This window comes from Festucalex cinctus, chromosome 1, assembly GCF_051991245.1.
Source record: "Festucalex cinctus isolate MCC-2025b chromosome 1, RoL_Fcin_1.0, whole genome shotgun sequence".
NCBI classification, from domain to species: Eukaryota; Metazoa; Chordata; class Actinopteri; order Syngnathiformes; family Syngnathidae; genus Festucalex; species Festucalex cinctus.
The window spans coordinates 51441730-51456872 of record NC_135411.1 but is presented as its reverse complement, the minus strand read 5'-3'; the positions used below and the strand labels follow the sequence as shown (position 1 = coordinate 51456872).

Below are 15143 nucleotides of genomic sequence, written 5' to 3'. Positions count from 1 at the left end.
ATTTATTTGTTTGTTTGTTTGTTTATTTATTTTATGCGGGCTCTGCCTGGGTATTATCCACAAAGTAAAAATGTGCTTTTTTTTCTGTCACTCATTTTGTTAAATAATAAATACAGTGCTTATTACCACCAGCCTTCGTGTTGTCGTTCCTTGTCTCCCTCCTTTCTCACTCATGGCGCTTTGTTGTCATGATGATTGCGCCCCCTACATTTAGCAAATCACGCTATTAACTCATTCACTGCCTTTGACAAGTATACTTGTCAATTGTATTTTTTAGAGCGGTGCTAAATGGGGGCGAATCTGAGCATGCTCCACTGTAAATATCAAACTTGGAAACAACTTTACTGATGCCCAACCACCGGTAGATGACATCATTGCCCCATTTTATAGGAAATAAACACAGTTTCAGAGTCCATGGGAGAAATGGCTGTATTTTGGCAAACCTATATTTTTCTGCTGTCAATTATAAAAGAACGGGACGGGACAAAAAGTAGGGAGTCTATTCTGTTATTTGGTAGATTCGGTTTATATATAATTATTGAATGTAATATCACGTGAGTATTGGAAATGTAAAAATTTTCGATAATGACTGGCAGTGAATGAGTTAATGAGCATGTTGCAGCTCACAAGAGAAGTTCGAGTTTAGCTATCACTCCCCCTTCTGGCCAGCCCATGACAGAACGAGAAGGAGAGACGAAGACCCCAACGAAGGCGGATCCGGCCCAGGAGCCCACTCCTGTGGTTCGTTTGAAAGAACCGACTCAAAGAGCCGTTTCGTTCGCGACCGACACATCACTCAGAAATAGTAGAAGAAGAAAATACCGGAAGTTGTGGAGCCTTCGCTACCGAGTGACCCACTTAGCTGTTCAGATTAACAGTTAAAAATCTTAGTGGCGCACGATTCATTTGGTTAATACATTTGCGAAGATTTATTTGTATAATGTATTCGTTCTTAAATGATATTTCGGGAGCAAAACGAATGTTAAATCAGAAAATTGCGAGGCAAAATGGACTAGTCGATGTTGCTATTTTGATTAGCTGTTGTCAAACGTTAGCTGCGATTAAGAGTAACTAGAAAGGTTTGCTTTGTCCACACGAGCACGGGTTATGTATTGTTCGCAGGCCGGTTAGTAATTACGCAATTAAAAGTGTTCAAAGGATACTTCTACTCGTCAGATCCTGTTGATGTTCAGTGTCGTAAGTATAATGTATGATTAATTTTACAACTGCGAAATGATGATTACTGATCAGACGAACTGCTGTGTCATCTCATCTGTTCATGTTGCAGCAGTATCTGGAGCAGAGTACCATCTGTGTTGACTATAATCTATCTTAACGTTCATAGTTGTGCATGTCATATTGCATTACTACGTAATTTAAATGTCACGATCAAAGAAAAAGGTAGTAAGATAAAAAGGGTGTCTAATTGACCTCTGTAAAAGACATAATTATTTCATTTCTATAACTTGGGTATGACTTATTGTTATAGATATAACAGCTGTTTTTTTTAGCATTAAAAAAAACACCCTGATGCCAATCCACATATTGATATCTTTATATAAATGAATGCTGCACGCTATTTTCAATTGAGTCAACCCTAAAAAACAGCTCATTTGACAAAGTAGTCAACCCCTTATTCAATTCTGTTCCGTAAAAACTGGCTTCCTGTTGTATTCCAGTTGGGAAGGAACCAGTCAGTCCCATGTCTGCTGAGGCTTCAGTCGGCAGTCATGCTGCAAACTCTGCCCAGTCTGCTGTTTCCCAGCCTGTTTTCCAGAGCACTGTTGAAGACAGACATCAGGGTCTGTTGGGAAGCAAATATGTCAAGTTGAATGTGGGTAGTTCACTTCATTATACAACTGTCCAGACATTGACCAAGGAGGAAAGCCTGCTGCAGAGCATTTGCAATGGAGGAACCGAGGTGAACATTGACTCAGACGGTGAGTGGGGCAGCAAAATTCTCTCTGTGTTAACCTCCAGTCAGAATTCAACCAAAACACATTGAGCCCTCAATCAAATCCAAGCATACCATAATACCTGCAACAATGTGGTAATAGTGCATTTTAAAAATGCTTCATGCTGTCAGGGTCCACTGGCAAAACTCAGCAATACTCAAAAAGACTCTGAGCTTTCACTCGCATCACTCTTCTTGTGACCAATTTTGGTCAAATACTTCATCATCCAAGGCTTACACTGAACTATGCAGATGGCTGATGTGAAGATTCAGTATGAAGCATGGACAGTTTCGTTGGTCCATTGTGGCGTGTTCTGTTATGTCATTGATCAGATTTGACAAAACTATGGGGAAATCTATTGTCGACTTGAAGCTGCTCAGTAGAAATTCACAAATAAACCATGTCACATGAAAAGCTGCGGGGTTCGAAGCATGGGAGAAAAGTAGCGGCTTATAGCCTGCGGGAGAATTTGGCTCTGGACTCATTTGCCTATGTCAAGGAACAGCCTTCGCTCAGTTAGCAGCCAGGCGTCATCGCAACATCCTGTTTCGGCCGTGTTGTTTCGGTGACAAAAGTCTTCCAGACTTCACCCGAACCGAAAATGAACTTTTGGGCAAATTTAGGTGGCTGGATTTTTGGTGCATCCCTCATAATAATCATAATAATACAAATGTCTCATTACACTTTATCTTTCTGCATCAGGCTGGGTGATTTTAGATCGAAGTGGTCGTCATTTTGGGATCATTTTGAACTTCCTGCGGGACGGCTCGGTTCCACTCCCTGACGACCACAGAGAACTCGATGAGATCCTGAAAGAGGCCCAGTACTACAGGGTCCAGGGGCTTATCCAGCATTGCCTCACTGCCATGCAGGTAAGGTGGTTGTTTGTTGTTGTTTTAACTTGAAACTTGATGAACAAAGCAATATGGACACATGCCAATTTGAGTGTTTCATACCACTTTTTTGCCGACCGCTAAACAGTACCATTACTTGACTCTTGAGTAGCTACCGATACCAAGTAATTGTTACCACTATTGCATTTGATATATAAAATTTCTATTAAACCAATGGTATATAACTTTAAAGACATACTTTTTGGGGTCGTTTTTGTATATACAAACGGCAGAAGAGTCACTGCAATGCGGAATTTAAGTTTGAGATAATATACAAACAACTCATTCTGATATAAGATTTACTTGTACTAAATTAACAAAAGTCCAAAATAAAACTGGCTACTCCATGAGTTTTAGTCATTGTTACAAATGAATTTAAGTGCAAAATAATACTGGTTCAACTGATAACCATTACACCATGAAGGTGGAAAATGGGACTGGGTGATACTTGCTGAAAAAGATTATCGCAATGCAAGTATTTCATATCAGCTGTATTTGATGAATATTAGGGGTGTGAATTGCCTTGTACCTGACGATTCGATCCGTATCACGATTCATAGGTCACGATTCGATTTGATACCGATTAATCCCGATATGAATTTACAAGGCGATTGTTGCGATTTTTTTTACTCAAATTTAGAAAATACTATTCAGTAAACTTGTACATGTACACTGTAAGATTTGTATGAAGTTGTATTATTTATTGATCTGAAACTTCAGTTTTATAACTGAAGCCACTGTATTTAACAAACAGGTTGTAACCTTTTCTATGTTAGAACAGCATTGAAATCAAATATTAAGGCTAAATGTTCCATTAATATAACATTCTTCCATGCTTAAGGTGTGAAAGTTAGACGTTTTGTTTGAATATTTTTTCATCAAAAATGGATGTTAAAAAATTGATTAGGCTGCCTATTGAATTGATTCGAGAATTGCGTGGTGTAGTATCGCGATATATTGCCGAATCGATTTTTTTTAACACCCCTAATGAATATTGATTTTTTTTTTTACGTATTCAAAATAAGAAAAAAATATATAATGACATAAAAGCTAAAATACAACTACCCAGGGGGTAATTTTATCTATGGAATCATCTGGTATCATAACGTAATATAAATTGTTTTCCACCAGTGAGTGGTCAAATACTTTTGATGCACTTCACTAATTTTATGAATGAATTAATCTGACTAATTTTCAATCAGCATTCTTGTCTTCCGGCTAATACCAGTAGTCAGATATGGGATTAAATTTCCATTCAGTCGGTGCTTTCAACCAACTATTTAACTGTTTCTGCTGTAATAATGATATTAGTCTTTGTATCCCTTTAGAAGCAAAAGGACATATTTGAAAGTGTGTGTCGCATCCCAATGATCACATCAGCCAAAGAAGAGCAGAGGATGATTGCAACCTGCAGAAAGGTACATCGTGTTGCTTATTCAATATGTTATAAATGAGCAGATGATACTCAGTCATACAGGAGAGTTAAGGCGCTGAGCAAAGGCCTTGTTTCTTGTTTGTCAGTATCTTATGAATGAGTTGAGTCCTCAATCAAGGGTTTGGCCATCATTTTAATATTTTGATGGCTTCGTGTGGTATCTCCAAAACACATTTCAGTAAACAAACAAAAACAAACAAGCAGAAAAAAGATGTTGGTCAATAATTTGCAAAAAAATAAAGTGACAAATACTGTAGTACTGTGTGTATTTGTGAAAAAATAAGAAATTGACCAAATTTGAACATAGTGGGTTTCGGCCCGACGCCAGCAATTTTAAAAAATAACATTTTGCAGTGTAGGTTTATTTTAATGTATTGTTTTCTAATCCTCCAGCCAGTGGTAAAGTTGCAGAACAACAGAGGAAATAACAAGTACTCATATACCAGGTAACGTGGCTTTGTCTCTGAAACACAAACATTAATCAGACATTGACCACCATTCATTTTAAGATGAGTGCTTATTTATTGGCTTTTAACTTTAATGGCACTTGTAAAACAATCCTAATTTGAATGCCAATTTCTGTGCACTGTATATTCAGAGTTCCTGCCACCTTTATTCCTTCTTTGCTTCTGACACTTTCATAGAAATAGCGTAGTAGAATTTGCCCAATCCTACTTACATACAGTACATCAAAACAAAACATTGGTGGTGGTAATAACTCTCACTGTCTTGTTTGACCAGCAATTCGGATGACCACTTGTTGAAGAACATCGAACTGTTTGACAAACTTGTACTCCGCTTCAATGGCCGGGTCCTGTTTGTCAAAGATGTGCTGGGGGACGAAATTTGCTGCTGGTCTTTTTACGGCGAAGGCCGTAAGATTGCTGAAGTATGCTGCACGTCCATCGTCTATGCCACAGAGAAGAAGCAGACCAAAGTAAGCAGTTTGGAAACATCACCAAATCAGCCTCCAGCAACAACAGTTATAAATAGTGATGCACCAATACCAATATTTGTTTTTGTGCTGGTGCTGTTAGTCTGTACTACTACATATGCTATGCAGTGATATCACTTCATTGGCGTGACATACTATATACAGTACAGACCAAAAAGTTGGACCCATTTTCTCATTCAATGTGATTGCCTTACTGTATTTACATGACTATTTACATTGTAGATAGATTCTCACTGAATGAAAACGTGGAATTATGTAAATTAAAAAAAAAAAAAAAAAAAAAGGTGATTCACTTTATTTTATAGTTAGCACTCAGGGGGTAACATGGCGTCCAATGTGTTTATCCACTAGACTGTTTTTCTTGATCTCTTTATACTTCTTTGCGTGTGGCAAGACTTAGAAAAACATTCGGATTAATATTAAAATGTCAGTAATGACACAATTTTTACTCTACAGTGTTATGTTCAAGTGAACCATGTCATGTTAAAGAAAAGTTTGTGAAGTGTTTCTTGTTTTTAACCAATATTTGGTTAAAGGTATTCTTGACTCATGTTCCCATTTTTAGCAGTAAGAAGATATTTTTGTGACTGCGTAATTAATTTGATAACGTCATTTTTTCATTTACCATTAAAAAACAACATTTTTCCACTTGCTGTCGACTGAAGATGACATCACACGTGTTCGGGAAACGTGTAACGAACAATCATGGCTCAGTTTGCTGTCACATAACCAAACCAAGAGAACAGGTGAGCCAGGATTGGTCGTTCCCCATTTCCTGAGCACCTGTGATGTCATTTTGCCAAAGTACAAATTCTGCGCCAGTGAATATGTACTAGCTTGTGTCGTAATGGTTAACGTGCTCATGCTGCAAGCACAAAGGCCTGGGTTCAAGTCCCACTTTGAACATTGTTTTTTTGTAATGACAATTTCTTTTAATACTGATAACAGTTTGAAGTTTATGGTTAGAGTTAGGTTGGTAATGCCGATAGCAGTCTATCTTCAAAACAAAATGAACACTTTGTGAAAATTCACAATTCACATTTGTGGTTTCAGGTTGAGTTTCCTGAGGCTCGGATCTTTGAAGAAACCCTGAATATCCTCATTTATGAGAATGGCAGAAGATCCGGTCCAGGAGGGTTGCACCTTTTAGATTCTCGAGGGCCCGGTTCTTCGTGTGGCGCTGGCCAATCAGAGGAAGAGGGTGCAGTGGGGGGAGGAGGAGACAGGCGAGTGAGGAGGATCCACGTCAGGAGGCACATAATGCATGATGAAAGAGGGCACGGCCAGCAAACTGTGTATAAAGATTAATAACAATGTGAAGACAAAAAGGCTTAACAACCTGTTCTATGAGATGATGGCAATACCTTCATTGTCAGTAGTCACATTCTATGTCACTGCCCAAGTTAAGGTGTAACTGGAGCAAGGTGAAGATGTTTACAAGGTAAATAATGATTGTGTACAGTTTTTAAATACGATAAATAGCCTAGGATACGAAACTGGCATAAATATGACTTCAATATTCCTCACCTTCTTCTGATGTGGGTGTTGATGATATGCACTGGCAGCGTCCGCTGTGTTTGACATTATGGGAACACGTTTTTAGGCTTGATCTGCTTGTATTTTGTCAGTTTGTCCAACTTTTCATACATAGGTGGGTTTTGTTTGTTTCTCTAGTTTAGCGTAGATATGTTAACACTGGAAAAACCTCCGTAGCCATTTTTTGTATTGTTGTCTAAGAACGAGATTGTTGGGCAGCTCTAATTTTCTATATTTAAATTATTTCTGCTGTCGCTTTGGGATGTCTTTTTAATTAATTTATGAACCTAATTTATTGTCACGTATTTAACGTTTGTATGCAATCCCAGTGTTAACACGTTTCAGTGGGTATTCATTTGCACTCTATAGCACACATCAGATTTTTAATGACTAAATTGTGATGTTTTATTTAAGATGGTTTGAAGGTGATTATTCTGAGCCATGATTTTTCACTTTTCTTCATGTCTTGTACCAAACCACTGATACTTGTTCCAAGTTACTGGCAGTGATGTTAACACGTTGAAGGTTTTTATACCCTACACCCATTTCAATTAATTGGGAGTATTCTCAGATTGTTTGTGCACACCTAATTCCTAAACACTGAACAATGTGTCTCTCTCCTTTTAAAAAAAAAAATAATTACCCGATAACATGTTGCACTACTTGACCTTCCAACTTCCGTCCAACTGTGGTGGGAAATGTTCTGAATAAATTAAGAATGCAATTTGCTTTGTGGCGTATTGTTTTTCTTCTATAGTTTTTAAAATGTAAAACAAAACCACTCCTCTGCCAAATATTCATTTCTATCAGTGGTGGGAAGTACTAATTTAACATAGGCAGTATCTTGTTTTGAAATGGCTTGGTCAGAACCAATAAATAGCCCAAAATGGGTTGCAATATTGTAACAGAAAAAAAAAGTGCGGCGATTGCAGGGGTGCCTAAATGTAAATGTTTGTTTTATAGAGGGGTTTGCCCTTTTCTTGTGGAACCCAGAGTTCGAAGCAAACACAGTGAAGCTGCATTTAGCTATTATGCTGTACACAGATGAAATAGGCTGCCAAAAGAAGTGAAGTCAGCCTCAAGTGTAAATGGTTTTAAATCCAGGTTAAAAACTTTGCTTTTTTCTCATACCTTTAATTAAGGACTTTTAAACAGCTTTAATTACGTTTGTTTGTTTTTTCCTTTTTTATTATATTAATCTTCCTTACGCAAAATGTTTTAAGGTTTGCTGAATAATGTTTTAATATTGTCATTGTATGTCCATCCATCCATTTTCTTGACCGCTTATTCCTCACAAGGGTCGCGAGGGGTGCTGGAGACTAGCGCAGCTGGCTTTGAGCATTAGGCGAGGTACACCCTGAACTGGTTGCCAGCCAATCGCAGGGCACACAGAGACGAGCAACCATCCACACACACAAACACACCTAGGGACAATTCAGAGCGCCCAATTAACCTGCCATGCATGTCCTTGGAATGTGGGAGGAGACCGGAGTACCCGGAGAAGACCTACGCAGACACGGGGAGAACATGCAAACTCCACCCAGGAAGGCCGGAGCCTGGACTCGAACCGGAGTCCTCAGAACTGGGAGGCAGACGTGCTAACCAGTCAACCACCGTACCGCCGTCATTGTATGTTCTCTTAGTAAATTTTGTAACCTTTTATTTACTCTTCTTCCTATGAACGTTACTGTTTGTTGATGCTTATGTGTTGTCTTTCCTTGTGCAAAGCACATTGAGTTACCTTGTGTATGAAATCTGCAATAAAAATAAACTTGCCTTGCCTTTTCTGCATATACCACAATGCATTGTTGGCAAACATTTTGAAAGGCTCAGTGTTGCTACGTGTTAGCTCCGCGCTATAGGTCGCTTGCACATGTCGTCACTTCCGCCTCGGATTTCTCGTAGTCGCCATGCTGGGTGGCCTCCATTTACGTAGCGATTCGGTCTAACACGTATCTATCACGTTTGTTTTCTGCGATTAAAATGGTACATTGTTGCTGCATCGTTGGCTGTTCGAACAAAGCCAAGGGGGAAAATGGTCGGTCTTTTTTCCGAATTCCGAAAATAATTAGGAACCAGGGCCTGGAGACAGAGGAGTGCGGACTCCGGAGGGAAGTCGTTACTTTGGGCTCGTGTGTGCAGCGATCACTTTGTGAGCGGTAAGCTTGTTTACCTTTATTTAATGCATGAGGATTAATAACGTTTCGACCGCCCATATATGGGCAAGTTGCTTATGTTTTGGATTCATGAGCAAGCAAGTTCGGTAGTACAAGCTACGTTAGCTAAGCTAAGACGTTAGCCGAAAGCTAACATCGAACATTTTCACCCAAGTAGTGCCAGTGCAAAGTGTTTACTGCTGAAATTGGATTGATTAGTCTTGGGCTTTTAATGCCGATAACATGTTTTTTGGTGGCAAAATGTAAACTTGGAAAAAAAAAGAGACAGAAGGGGCTGATGCAAGAAAACAGACCCCCGGGGGTGATGCAAGAAAACAGAGCCCCGGTAGCCTACACATCATGCTAAAGAACTTATTCACGGCCACCCTACTGCGGTAAAATAACCAGTCTTTCCATATTTTATTTGTTTATATATTTGTTTATTTTAACAGGTCGCCCTGCGCCCGTTTTTCTGTCCAATCATCCCGACTGGGCTCCAACATTAAAGTTGGGTCCCAAGTTACAACATCTATGTCTCAGCCCAGTCGGTGCCAAGATATGAACGTGCACAGGAGAGACAAGCAAAGAAAAGACGACTCGAAGTGGCAGAGATTGTTGCAGTTATGCAGCCAGATGGCTCCAGTAACCTGTACCCTCAAGTACTGCTGACATCATTGACTCTGGTATGCCACTCAGAATTCATTACATGATATATTGTATGCATGAGTGAATGTATGTGTTTGTTTGTGTGTGTACACGCACCTTATATTTTAGAGACATTTGGAAGTGTTTATAGAAATAAGTATTTGCCTGTAGCAATGTTCATACATTAAAAAATGCAACAAAATGTGTACATTTCTTTTACACTGACAAAAAAACTATACTACTTTACTATATTAAACCTATTACTGGTACCGTATTTTTTTGTGATTTTTTCTTTATTTTTTTCTTTAGGGATCTCATGCCACACCGACTTGATTGCCAATGACATGATGGAAACGAAGGCGAGCATCAAAGCATTGGAGGAGGACAACATGCGACTTTTTGTTTGGCGCTAATAAAGGCAGCGTTTATACAAATTCTATTGTTGGGTTTGTTTACAAAACTATACATAATACAAATGACAGGATTTGACTCAATGTGCAATATGGTCCCTCTTAAGTAATGGCATAAATCTCTATTATTTCTAAAAGCACAAAAAATGAAGTGAATAATTATTAGATGTAGTAATTTCAGAGTTAAAAATTGAACTGTTAATTAATGTAGTTTATTTTAGCACAGGTGCCTACCATCCTGAGATGACGGTATGATGTAATGTTGATGGGGTACGCAATGACTTTCATTATACTATGTACAGAGGAAAAAGTTGCTCTCTTTTAAATTTGTTTAATGTAAGACAAGTACCAGTACTGTGTTACAGTTTTCCCAATAATCCTTGTTTCACACTTGCCACAAAACCACTGTCCTTTTGGCAGTCTAGATTGGCACACTTCAAGTGATATCATTTGATTTTACAATCTGCTGCAGCACAAAAAACTACTTTATTCCGCATCTTTGAAGTACATGAGCAAGTGGTAGGTGACAGCGGCTGAGCAGGAACACTGGAAGTCCACTGCTGATCTAGTAAATGCTCTCCCGAGCAGTTCAGGTAAGGAGGGGATTTTGGGAAAAAAAACTCTGGCTTTTCCAACTGGCCAAAACGAGCGATCTGGGTGGACTCGCTCAATCACACTTTGTCCACACCACAAAGTCGCAGAAGTCCCGTCCAGTTAAACTCATCTGTGCCTGAATCTGAAAATATTACAAACATTGTAATTAAAATATGAAACATAGAATTAAATAAGAAACTACAAAAAGTAAAGCCATACATACCTGGTAATACTATTGGTGTTGTCGTGACAAGTGATGGGAATTGTTGCCATCTGGCACCAGACAGAAATTGGGTGTTGTGACAGCCTCCTTAACCGTGAGATCATAAGAAAAGCTGTCAGTATGCTCAGTAGTTACCATGAACACGTTTTATTGTACTGGAAACTGAAACTAAAAATACGTCCTCTGATAGTGGTTAACCTTAACCATTTAGAATAAGTTGATTAAGTAACATGTAACTAGTGAAAGGGTAGCATTAAATTTAATTAAGCCACGGGGAGGCTGTGCAGTTACTTTTTATTCTTATACGCTCTGCCATATTTGCCTGTTATAAAATTATTAGAAAAAACACATCAGGTAAAGCCAGCTGTGCATGTAAACACAATGATAACAGGAAGCCTGAGAACAAATCAACATTTTTGTGTGCAGAATTACCAACACCATGTGGTTTACTTACGTGCAACAGCAACCGTTTCTTCTGATGCGATGTTAAAGTTTACACTCTGTATCCACCCGCTTACAAAATAATTGTAAGCCTCCAGGGATTTGTTGGCGTGTTATGGAGCATGTTGTCAACACGAGGTAGGGAAAGATGTCCAGAGATGTCACATTTGGCCAGCAAGCTTTCTCCGTCAAAAAAAAAATCACCCTTGGTCAGGACGTAATTAGGATCAATCCCGCCACACAGAGACACCTTCTGCCTGTATCGTTGTTTTTGATCTTCCGGTAAATCGTGAAAATACTGCGAAAATTACATCAGGTTGATAAGCTCTACCGTGTAACTCGCGAGTGTACCTTGTGAACCGGCGGACACCCAATATGGCGCCCGAAGGAAAAACTCCCATGATGCATTACGATGTGCAAGCGACCTATACTCTCATGTGTTGACAATTCGAGTGATAATGCCTACGACGTGTGCTATTATTAACTGCAACAGACTGGGTAGAAGAGATAAAAAGCGTTTTTATCTCATTCCTAAGGTAATTTGTGGACAGGGGAAAGCAGCAGAACAGAAAAGTGAACGACAAAGGCGAGCATGGATTGCTGCTATCAACAAGTCAAATCATCTTTATTTATATAGCGCTTTCAAACAGCCTTAGCTGTCACAAAGCGCTTTACAGAAAGACAAAAAACAAATATAACAAAACATTAACAGCAATACAATACAATGATACTTCAATTAATTTGGGCAAGGATACTAAAATTAATTTCAATCTGAGTCTCTAAATGTTCAAATATTATTGGGGAGGCTATTATGCTGGCTCATGGAAGGTGTATACACTACACAGGATGGTGTATCGATCAGAATACAGGAGAATGCGTTATGGTGGTTTGTTGATTCTTTACTGGTTATTCAGGAGATGAGGGTACAGGTGGAGACAATGAGGTCGAGACAAGCGGGTTGAAGCAACAGGTGAAATGGATGTAGATGAAACAGGTGAAACAGATGAAACAGAGTCTGAAATATCAGAATAACAATAATAAGGGGATGCACAATATTTAGATGTCACACAAATTATACAATGACATGACTAATAAGTATTTATATGCCTTAGAAACTCCATAAAGGACAAACCCAAAGAAAACATTGCCCACGCAATAGGTATTATATTTATACTGCTCAAAATGACCTACTAGTCATTTAGAATTCACTTGAATGCACGTAAATGTTTTACTGGTCTATGGGGACCTCTAGTGGCCACCAAGAACAGTAAAATAGCCAGTTGGTAATGGCGACTGTTACAGAACTGTAGCGTCCCGCGGATCACTTCTAAACTCCGTATATAGCCATCGAAACTAGCACACAAGTTGGAAATACACATAAACAATGCAACAATAAACATTTCTGACTTACTTTGTGGTCATGAACTCTGTCAAACGAAACTACGTACAACGTGATCAATCTGACTGCTACAGCACCGCTGTAGCCACCTGCTCTCTACTGAACTGAACTGCGCATGCACGCCCGACACATCGTCATACGTAATCGCGTAGTCACGTGCCATGGGGAGGCACAACAATACAAATATACACTCTTAACAATAATACACTATTTCTAGGAGCCTTTTGTACAGCCGCCCCCAAATGTGCAGGTGCACATTTGCTCCAAATAAAAGGCTAATCAGGCTCTCTGAGAGTCTTGAGTTGCTCCAGATGGAGCCGCTCCCGATGGGAGGGCTGGTAACATCACCACCCGAGCTACAGGTCGTGTGTATACATGTCCTTTGATGTCCACGTCGGCTGATCTGATGTAACCATCATCACTGCGATGAATCTTAGTCACATGCCCGATGGGCCACATGGCACGAGGTAACTGTGGGTCAACTATCATGACCACTGACTTCTCCAGGATGTCAGGGGAGGAGGTGTGCCATTTCGCCCTAGTTTGCAGCCCAGGGAGGTACTCTCGGATGAATCTCGACCAAAACTGGTTGGCCATGACTTGGGAGTGCCGCCAGCGCCTGCGGCTCAGGCTCTCACTTTTCGGATAAACGATTTGGGGAAGTGATCCGTCAGGCCGCCCCAATAGAAGGCTACTTGGGGTCACCGGGTCAATGTCTGCCACGTCAGCAGACACATAACCCAAAGGTTTTGAATTGAGAATGGCCTCCACCTCCAATAGCACAGTGGTGAGGACATCCTCGTGGATGGGCTCTGTTCCTATACAGGTGCGGAGGGCGTATTTGACTGCCCGTACCTCTCTCTCCCACACTCCACCAAAGTGTGGGGCTGCTGGAGGGTTGTAGTTGAATTGAATTTTCTGCTGCGCAAGTTGACTCTGTAGAGCTGGACCCATACTAGCAAAGGCTTCCTGAAGTTCTCTCTCTCCTCCTTTGAAGTTGGTCCCGTGGTCTGACCACAGTTCAGCAGGTGTTCCTCTCCTGGCGATGAATCGCCTCAAGGCCATCAAGAAAGCGTCACTGTCTATACTTCGGAGGAGGTCCAGATGTACTGCTCTAGTGGTCAAACACTTGAAAATGAGGCCCCAGCGCTTTTCATGGCGTCGGCTGACTTTTACTAGCATGGGCCCGAAACAGTCCATGCCGGTGGAATGGAAAGCAGGTTTGTACAATTGGAGGCGTGCTGTTGGGAGGTCGGCCATTTTGGGTACGGAAGGCTGTGCTCTCCAGCGCTGACAATCTGCACAGGAACGCTGATGCCGGCGAACAGCCTCCCGGCCATGAATGATCCAATATGTCCTGCGCAGCTCCGCAAAGACTCTCTCCGGCCCGGGGTGCTTAAGGTCTTGATCATATTTCTTTATAAGCAGGAGACTCACCGGGTGTGAAGCATCAAGGACGATAGGATGTGGGTTGGACTCATCCTGACCTTCAAGACGGCGCAACCGCCCACCCACTATGATGAGGTTCGTAGAGGTGTCAATGAGTGGCGCAAGTTTAAGAAGTCGGCTTGAAGCTGAAACGGGCTTACAGGATGACAGCTGAGCATAATCGTCAGGGAAGGATTGCTTCTGGGCTCGGTGTAGAATGAGCACCTCAGCTTCTCGGTACTCCTCGGCGGTGGGTGAGTAGTTGGATGGGGCTTGGCCATGAAGCTCCCTTGCAGTGGCGTCCATGAGCTCCTGCCAAGTGTTGCATGTCGCAACCTGTAGACTGGGAATTACTGGTGAGCTGACAGTGGACCCGCAGAAGGTTAACTTCCTCATTTCAGCTGTCTCCTCAGGTGGGGCTGAGTGTGGCATTTCTGGCCAGGTACTTGGGCACTGTAAGAGGAAGGGGGGCCCTTGTGACCATCGGTTGGGCTCCAAAAGGGATGCTAACGTCTTCCCTCTTGTCAGGTCATCTGCCGGGTTATTGGCTGAGTCCACATAGCACCAGTCACAGCCTTCAGTTAGCTCCTGGATTTCAGCTACTCTTGAGCCTACAAACACCTTATATCGACAGGACTGTGAGTGCAGCCAGGTGAGTACGGTAGTCAAGTCAGACCACAGTACTATGCGATGCACTGTGAGAGTGAGCTCCTTCTTCAGGGTGGAAGCTAACTGAGCTGCCACTAGAGCTGCACAAAGCTCAAGGCGAGGTACAGAATGCAAGCGTTTGGGAGCTATGCGTGAGCGAGCCAGAACAAACGATAGATGTGTCCTACCATGTTTGTCTTCTGTTCTGATGAAGGTTACCGCCCCGTAGGCCTTTTCTGAGGCATCAGCAAAGATGTGTAGTTGGCGGGTGGCACCTTCAAGGGGACTATCTGAGGGCACATATGGACGCGGCATGGTAATAGATGGCAGATGCTGAAGTTCTGACTCCCAGCTGGACCATGCTCTCACCAGGTCAGGGGGGAGGTTGGGATCGTCCCAACCTCGCTGCTTGTCCCACAGCTGTC

At 41.2% G+C, this 15143-nt stretch overlaps 2 protein-coding genes and 2 long non-coding RNA genes across 4 annotated transcripts; 2 read left to right on the top strand and 2 right to left on the bottom strand.

Annotated features, from left to right (window-relative positions):
* Positions 1-663: 663 nt before the first annotated feature.
* kctd13 (potassium channel tetramerization domain containing 13) lies at positions 664-7503 on the top strand. The gene is made up of 7 exons (XM_077540714.1): positions 664-1197; positions 1680-1940; positions 2658-2827; positions 4177-4266; positions 4677-4729; positions 5025-5220; positions 6292-7503. The coding sequence occupies exons 2-7, from the start codon at positions 1703-1705 to the stop codon at positions 6544-6546; spliced, it is 1002 nt and encodes a 333-aa protein (XP_077396840.1). The 5' UTR covers positions 664-1197; positions 1680-1702; the 3' UTR covers positions 6547-7503.
* Positions 7504-8407: 904 nt separating this feature from the next.
* On the top strand, positions 8408-10009 carry LOC144033030 (uncharacterized). Its single transcript, XR_013287854.1, has 3 exons — positions 8408-8933; positions 9383-9613; positions 9885-10009. It is a non-coding gene; the product is annotated as an uncharacterized LOC144033030 (long non-coding RNA).
* A 443-nt stretch (positions 10010-10452) lies between these two features.
* On the bottom strand, positions 10453-11789 carry LOC144033033 (uncharacterized). Its single transcript, XR_013287855.1, has 2 exons — positions 10803-11789; positions 10453-10721 (listed from the first exon to the last, which is right to left on the bottom strand). It is a non-coding gene; the product is annotated as an uncharacterized LOC144033033 (long non-coding RNA).
* A 10-nt stretch (positions 11790-11799) lies between these two features.
* Positions 11800-15140, bottom strand: LOC144033019 (uncharacterized). Its single transcript, XM_077540700.1, has 2 exons — positions 12655-15140; positions 11800-12258 (listed from the first exon to the last, which is right to left on the bottom strand). The coding sequence occupies exon 1, from the start codon at positions 15031-15033 to the stop codon at positions 12922-12924; it is 2112 nt and encodes a 703-aa protein (XP_077396826.1). The 5' UTR covers positions 15034-15140; the 3' UTR covers positions 11800-12258; positions 12655-12921.
* Positions 15141-15143: the final 3 nt, after the last annotated feature.

Coding starts and splice junctions, on each gene's coding strand:
- kctd13 (XM_077540714.1), top strand. CDS start 1,703: ATGTCTGCTGAGGCTTCAGTCGGCAGTCATGCTGCAAACTCTGCCCAG. Junction 2,828..4,176: donor ATTGCCTCACTGCCATGCAG/GTAAGGTGGTTG, acceptor GTATCCCTTTAG/AAGCAAAAGGACATATTTGA. Junction 4,730..5,024: donor AACAAGTACTCATATACCAG/GTAACGTGGCTT, acceptor TTGTTTGACCAG/CAATTCGGATGACCACTTGT.
- LOC144033019 (XM_077540700.1), bottom strand. CDS start 15,033: ATGCCGCGTCCATATGTGCCCTCAGATAGTCCCCTTGAAGGTGCCACC.